This window comes from Morone saxatilis, unplaced genomic scaffold (genome assembly GCF_004916995.1).
Source record: "Morone saxatilis isolate NCDOM2014 unplaced genomic scaffold, NCSU_SB_2.0 Contig8, whole genome shotgun sequence".
Lineage (NCBI taxonomy): Eukaryota > Metazoa > Chordata > Actinopteri > Moronidae > Morone > Morone saxatilis.
The window spans coordinates 27,211,160-27,218,387 of NW_023340257.1; the positions used below are offsets into that span (position 1 = coordinate 27,211,160).

Consider the following 7,228-nt stretch of genomic DNA (forward strand, 5'->3'; position numbering starts at 1 on the left):
TATTCAACTTCCATCATTATACAACATATACTATACATTACTGTTAATGTCACTGATTTTAGAAAGGTATTAACAGTATTAAACTTTTAATATTATATATTATTTATTTATATATATATCTTATATTAACAGTTTAATATATTAAAGAAAATATATTATTTAAACAGTTTTTATGTGAAAAAAGGACATTTTCCTAAAATAAGCAGTTGTTTTATGATTATTTACAGTTACAGATTGTTCATGTAAATTCACGAGATATTTTGTAATTTTATTCATATTTCAAAGTATTTAAAAAAAAATGAAAATATCTGTAAAAATAAACAACGTATTTATTTTTACAGTGCACTTGAAACAGGCGGTGGCGTCACTTCCTGTCCAACTGTGTGTGTGTGTGTGTGTGTGTGTGTCTGCGTGCTATCTGGCTGCTGCAGTATTATGATGCGATGAATAACTGAGTCATATTTCCTCTAATTATCCTGCGTCATGTCTGTTCCTGGTTTGACTCCATGTAAACTGCATTACAGTTCTGTTAATATTATTCACTTTGTCACATGTGATCAAATCTGACATAAAGTTGGTCACACTGAGTGATTTCATGATCTCTGATGTCCTTTCAGAACAAACGTTAGAAACCGTGGGAAAAACCTCACAATCATAATGTTTTTAAGTTTTCTTCAGTATCAAAGTAATGCAATGAAGAGTTACACTACTAACAGGAGCTGCTAACAGCTAATTCAGCTACTTTTAATGCCGCTAATTTGACAAAATGTAAATAATAGCTGCCAAAAACACAGAAGGCTCAAAAGATCAGCTGTCCTGATGGCTTTAACTGCTTCTGTCATACTTTGGTATGTTGGTGTTAGTTGTTTTTCTATTAATAAAAAGTGCAATAGACCTTTAAGACATGACGCAGCAATACAGAAGGTGTTAGCGCCCCCTGCTGGTTAGTATTCACACAGTTGATTTGTTAGTGTTTCTGTTGTTTCTCTGAGTGCTGGGATGTCTGTGCTGCTCGTTCATCTAAGTTACCAACCGATGCATTGTGGGTAAAATGCGGGGCAGTGTGAGGAAGTAAACCGCTGCAACCAGTTACGTTTTACAAATACAGAGAAGAATGCAGATACAATAACAGACGAGAAAAGAAAAAAGTAGAAACACAAAAAGTAAATAAATAAATATTAGTGCAGATAAAGTTTAGTAATTATTGGAGTAGAGATTGAGATTGTGTACCAGTTTGTGTTTGTACAGCAAAACCATCAAATTTAACTCCAGTCTGCAGCTGAAGAGAATGTTTGTTTCAGTCCTCTTATTATATAATATAATTACATAATATAACTCGTTGAGACACACCTCAGCCCGGTCGGTCCGGATGATGTCACCGCCTCGCTCTGCGGCCGTGACATCATCCGCTGACATCACAGCCCTGACAGCCAGAGAGGATCCTCCCTGAGTGACCTCACACTGACCTCCGACCAGCCCCGCAGTCTCTGGAGGATCCCCGTCTGTCCTTCAGGGAGGGTCCAGGATTTCTTCCCATCGACACCCTCAAGCAGCAGCAGTTGTTGTTCTTCCTGATCACAGCGACAGGAATCAACCACAAGTTTCACTGTTTAAATTCTCATCTGTTCCTGTAGATTCCAACTAAACTCCAGGAGGCAGAATATTTACCACAGATATGTTTCCCACGAGGTCGAGGATCAGTGATTCTCTCTGCGTCCCCGAGGGCCGCTTTGATGTTCGAATCAAACGAACCAACCTCCAGAGCGCCGTTACGTGGGTCGTTCTGAGGTTCATTTGATGAACAGCTGTGAATGTTAATCAGTCCGAATGAAGAGGGTCCATTGTGGAGAGGTTGACCTTTAAAGGTTGTAACAACAAATACAGTCAGCAATAATACGAGCAGTTTACGAACATTTGGACGCTTGTTTCTCATTTAAAGTCCAGTTGAAACAGCAATCAGAGAGTTGTCTGCTTCCTCATATTTACATATTTCCTGTAAGGGAGCCAATAGTGTGTGTTACATCCCCCCCATTAGCTGACTCTCTGACAGTTTCTCTGACAGTTTGACGAGAGGGAATAAAGTACTGAGGTGTTTTCCTCCTGGCACCCCGGGGCTAAGTCTTGTAGCGAGTCCATCTGGAATCTCCATAAATAACCTCGGTACCGCTGTCATAAAACTGTCCTCTGTCTGTCTATGAGGTTGTGTTCACTGGGAGGCTGCTGAGCCCCGTTCAGTTGCTAATGCTAATGGCAGCTACATTAGCAGTTAGCGGAGTTGAGGCAGAGCAGCCGGAGGATGTCAGAGAGAAAACCAGACAATATTCTCTCCATTAAATATGATCCAGTTTCACCCAAATCACTGATAAAGAATGATGTTATTGGTTAGGTCTCGATGATGATTGAAGAGATTCAAATAATGAAGTTCTTTTTTAGACAGTTATGAAAAAATAAACTTGTTTGTTACAGCGCCACCTTGAGGTCAGTAAGTTTCTGTTTCTGTTTATTTTTATAGTTTTAATGGAGAAAACTAAGAAAGAGAAGTGAACTAAAGCAGCAGCGAGCTTCACAAGTAACGTCAGAACAAACCTTCGATGTCCTTTAACATCTCCTCGTCTCCTTCAGTCCTGGAGATCCTGCAGCTGGTGAAGAAGCGGGACCTCCTCCTGGCCGACACTCACATCCTGGAGCTGGAGCAGGAGTGTAACGAGTCCGCCGAGCCGGAGGACGCCGCCAGCCCGAGTGTCAAAGACGGCGGCCGCAGGAAGGCGAAGGACGTGGAGCTGCTGTACGAGGAGCTGCAGAAGGAGCTGTGGTCCGTGGTCAGGGAGTCCCTGCGGTCCCCGACGGCCGGGCCGAACCTGGGCCTGGTGGTTCAGGTGAGTGCTGTTGCCACGGTAACGGTAATTACTCAGGCACATGTGGTATCAGTGGAGACCTCACCTGTCTGTCTGTCTGCGTGCAGGTGCTGCAGCAGGAGGAGCAGACTGATAAGGACTGGGCCCTCAGCGAGGTGGTGGCCCCCGGGGGCCCGAGGCCTCGCCGTCTGAAGCAGAGGTGGAAGGAGGCGGTGGAGGAGGCAGCCGACGGCTCTCTGCCTCAAAAGGCGGAGTTCACGGAGGGAGAGCTGGACAAATACCTGGACCGCCTCCGAGCCCGGGTGGTGGAGGACCTGGAGGCCGCCAAGAGGAACGTGGTGTCCATTTACCCCGAAGAGTACCAGCCCTTTCAGGTGAGGACACACCTGAGGCTCTAATGTCTGCGTTAGTGTCACAGTTTGAAGTAATCTGACAAATATCTGAACAACTACTGCGTCTTAATGCACTTTGACCTTTGACCTCTCAGGTGTACGTGCAGAGCTACCACCAGGCGGTTGCTAGGCGACTGCAGGCCATCACTGGCACCTCGCTGGAAATCACTGACATCTACTCTCTGCTGGACTGGCTGCACAATATTTACAACAGGTACACAGACAGTAAACGTCCCAAACAGACTAAATACTTCCAGGAATCAGTTTACTTCTTGACGATGTAGATCAAACTAGATCAACATCCAAAATACGACTGATACAGGAGAATAACACTAAAGCACAAGTCGTTGGTGTTTAGTGGAGGTTGTACGTGTATAAAACATTAACTTGGATAAAAAAAGTAATTAATGTATAAAATATGTAAAATATGAAATATTACAGTGATGTTAAAGTAAACTTCCTGTAAAGTTACTTACCAGATGTTTATAGAAACATACAGAGCTTTTTTTGTTAGTTTTTTGTCACATACAGAGCAAAACACTACCTAGTTACACCTGACAGCTAATATTAGCTAGCTAGCGCTTTTTTATTTTAATGTTAGTTAGTTAGCGAACTTATCAACAGGAGATGTGCCTATATAATACTGATATTAATTGTCATTACTTCATGTTATAACTTCATTGTGAATGAAGTTATAACATCCACAGTTTCTATGTTCGACCAAATAACCAATGGACGACATTTTGTTGTTTCAGAGACGTTCTGGGGACGGTGTGCATCACAAGTCCGTTCTGCCGCTCTGAGCTCTGTCCTCTGCTGGCCTCAGAGACCGTGGACCGACTGGAACTGGACTGCCTCAACTCTGTCAGGGTGAGACACACTCAGACATTAAACTCAACTTTATTTATTAAGTGCAACAAAACTCAACAAACAACACAATAAAATAAAGAAGACAGCTTCAGAAAGCAAAGAAAGGAAGAGCAGGTTCGGTTTAAGGAGGCTGAATTATTCTGCTGTTCGTTGCAGCCTAAGAACGTCCAGTAGTTTGAGGTGCGTTTGTTTTAAATCCCGGTCTTTCCCTGTGCAGGCTAAAGTGACCACAGAGTTGAGTCAGGTCCTGGACGAAGAGGAGAAACGATGGATGGAGTCGCTACACATCGAGGAGTATCAGATCACTCTCGCCAAGACCGTCATACAGGTACATCCTCCCCTCCAACTGCTCTCTTTTTCTGGTTGAACCATTCCTAAGCCCCGCCCCTTTTTGGTATGTGCTCCAATAACAGCTGGCATGGTTAGCATTTTGCTACAGAGCAAAACGCTAGTTTAGTAGCTAATCTACATTGTTGTGTTTTTCATTAACTTTAACATTGATGTAACTAACTAGCGAACAATTTATGTAAATGACCTAGATAGCTATCAATAGCATAGCTAATGGAACATAACTAGCTAACGATTGAAGCAGATTCGTTAACTAATCCACATGATTTGTTAGTTAGCCAGATAAATCTGATAATTAATTTTAGCAAAAGCTAGCTAACTAGTTATTTATAATAAGAAGGCTAGTTAGCTCGCATTTTTCTAACATTAGCTTTCAGGTGTAAGTAGTTAGCTAATGATGAGTTAGTTAGTATCAATTGCTTTACTAACTGAAGATGTGACCATATATATCTCTTTTATCTTTTAACCATCTTCAAATGTGGTTGTCTTTCCAGCATAGATTATTTTAGCATATAGCATATCTAAGTACAGGAAAGGAGAAAGTTGAGCTGCTCAACTGTGATTGGAGCACAGAGCAAAAGGGGGGCGGGGCTTACTGACTGTGTTTGTTGTTTCAGAGGCTGCAGGTCGATCTGGAGCGTTCTGCCTCCATCAACAACAGTTTGGGCTCCAGAGTGGCTCAATGCAGCCTGAACGGCCTGGCCGACTTCCTGTACAGGTACACACACTTCTTCTTTTTTTGTTTTTTAAAGCTGTGGAGGTTGATAGTGATCGTTTATTATTATGATGCTTGTGTTTGATCTTGTTTCAGTTTCCAGCGAAAAGTTGAGATGTTTCACGAAGGGATGCAGAGCGGCATGTTCGGAGACAACGAGGACGGATACGTGTCCAAAACAATCGCGCTTGTCAACTGCTGCCCTCCGTTTAGGTACGAACAGGAAACAGTTGATCAGCTGATAACCTTATTGAGACAAAAGGAGAAAAATATTACTATCAAGAACATGTAGTTTGTTTATTTTTACATGATTCTGTTGTGCAAATGAAACATTTTCAATTAAATGTCTCTTCTTTTACACTGATGCACACTTTAGATTTTAGATTTTACTGATGCGTTTCATCAGTTTTCCTTCATCATACTTGTCTAAACTCTGTCTAAAATCTGTCCCTATAATACAGTGGGGAAAAGAACGTGCATTTAGTCAACTACCGTAAAAACATTAACTTTACTTGAGTATTTTCTTTTTTCATGCTTATTTAAACTTACAGTGGACTAAATTTATCAGATGCTGGAGTTACTTTTCAGATTAAAACTTTACAAACAAATTGTGATCAGTTTATAATATTATGGATTCAACTATCCAACAGTATATAACGTCTTTAAAATTAGCTAAGTTTCCACCAGCTGTAACATTTAAATGCTGCTTGTGTATTAAGGCTTCAGAGATAATATTAAAATAATAGTATAATATAGTATAACCCTGAAAGGCTTCTCAACCAGTACTTTTAGTCTTGATACTTTAAACACGACAAGGAGATTTTAACTGGTTAGAAACAGTTTAATACAGATGCCTCTATATGACCTACATAAACAAATATCAGTGATAAGATTGGATATTTCTTAGATATTCTCATTCTTAATGGGTCAAATTCACCTTGAAATCAATGGCTGTTAAAACACCGCCAGAATCCACCTGTTTTATGAAACATTGGTCTAAATCTAAATAAAGAAAGACTACTGCTTTTGTCCACAGGGGGCGTCAGAATCAACAATAAATGAAAGTTCCTTATTTGTATCTTAAAGCAAATTTTGTTGATTATATTTTTGAACTTAAAATGGACAAAAGCGGTCGTGTTACCACCAATTCAATGACTGTGGTTCAATGACTGCGGTCCTCACTTTGCAGGTGTAGGATCATGGTCCTCGTGTATTAATGTGTGTGTGTGTGTGTGTGCAGGGGGTTCGTGCAGCGCTGTGCTCAGTGTGATCCGTCGGTCAGCGAGGACTCTCTGCGTCGAGCCAACAAAGCTCTGGATCACATCATCCAGCAGGGAGTCAGAGTACTGTCTGAACACCTCTACCTGCACATCAGGGTACAAACACACACACCCACACACACACACACAGACACACACGCGCTCTTTGTGACTCTAAACACACTCTAAGTTTGAGTGTTTGTCTTCCATTCAGTCGTCTGTGGTCTCTGCATCAATAAAGCTCTTTGAATTCAATTTAATTTTTAACTTTTATTTATTCTGAGAATGTTAACTTAAACTTAATGTTTGAACTCGGGTAGACAGGTAGAAAGAGATAGAGAGAGAGACAGGTGAGAGACAGGTAGAGAGAGAGACAGCAAGAAATACATTATAGTTTAGATTAGTTTGTTTAGTTTAGATTCGTTTAGGTAAGATTAGATAAATGTAGATTAACTGAGTCTTTGTTTTAGTTTGTCTTTGATTCATTTAATTTAGGTTTAGTTAGTTGTGTCTGGTTTATAATTTAGATTAGATTGAATTAATTTAGTCTGATGTAAGAGAAATGTATTAAATTAAATAATGTTGTCCTGTTGTGTTAATGTAGTAACTTTAAATAAAACCACCTTCCTTCCTCTTTAGGAAAATAACAATAGAGATTGTTACTGTCTGCATACAACAACCTGCAACAGCAGCTCTATGTTCACATATGATTGAAACTAATGTCTGTCTGTCTGTCTGTCTGTCTGTCTGTCTGTCTGTCTGTCTCTCAGCCGTTCTTTGAGCGGCTGG

General features: G+C 40.7%; 1 protein-coding gene across 1 annotated transcript in view; it reads left to right on the forward strand.

Annotated features, from left to right (window-relative positions):
- Window positions 1–2,521: 2,521 nt before the first annotated feature.
- LOC118341596 (exocyst complex component 3-like protein 2) overlaps window positions 2,522–7,228 on the forward strand; it is a gene marked incomplete in the record, with an annotated part of 10,021 nt that continues 5,314 nt past the window's right edge. The window contains 9 exon segments of the mRNA XM_035679893.1: window positions 2,522–2,876; window positions 2,963–3,229; window positions 3,343–3,461; window positions 4,003–4,117; window positions 4,335–4,445; window positions 5,083–5,183; window positions 5,277–5,393; window positions 6,421–6,556; window positions 7,210–7,228. Of these exon segments, the coding sequence (XP_035535786.1) occupies window positions 2,592–2,876; window positions 2,963–3,229; window positions 3,343–3,461; window positions 4,003–4,117; window positions 4,335–4,445; window positions 5,083–5,183; window positions 5,277–5,393; window positions 6,421–6,556; window positions 7,210–7,228 (1,270 nt within the window).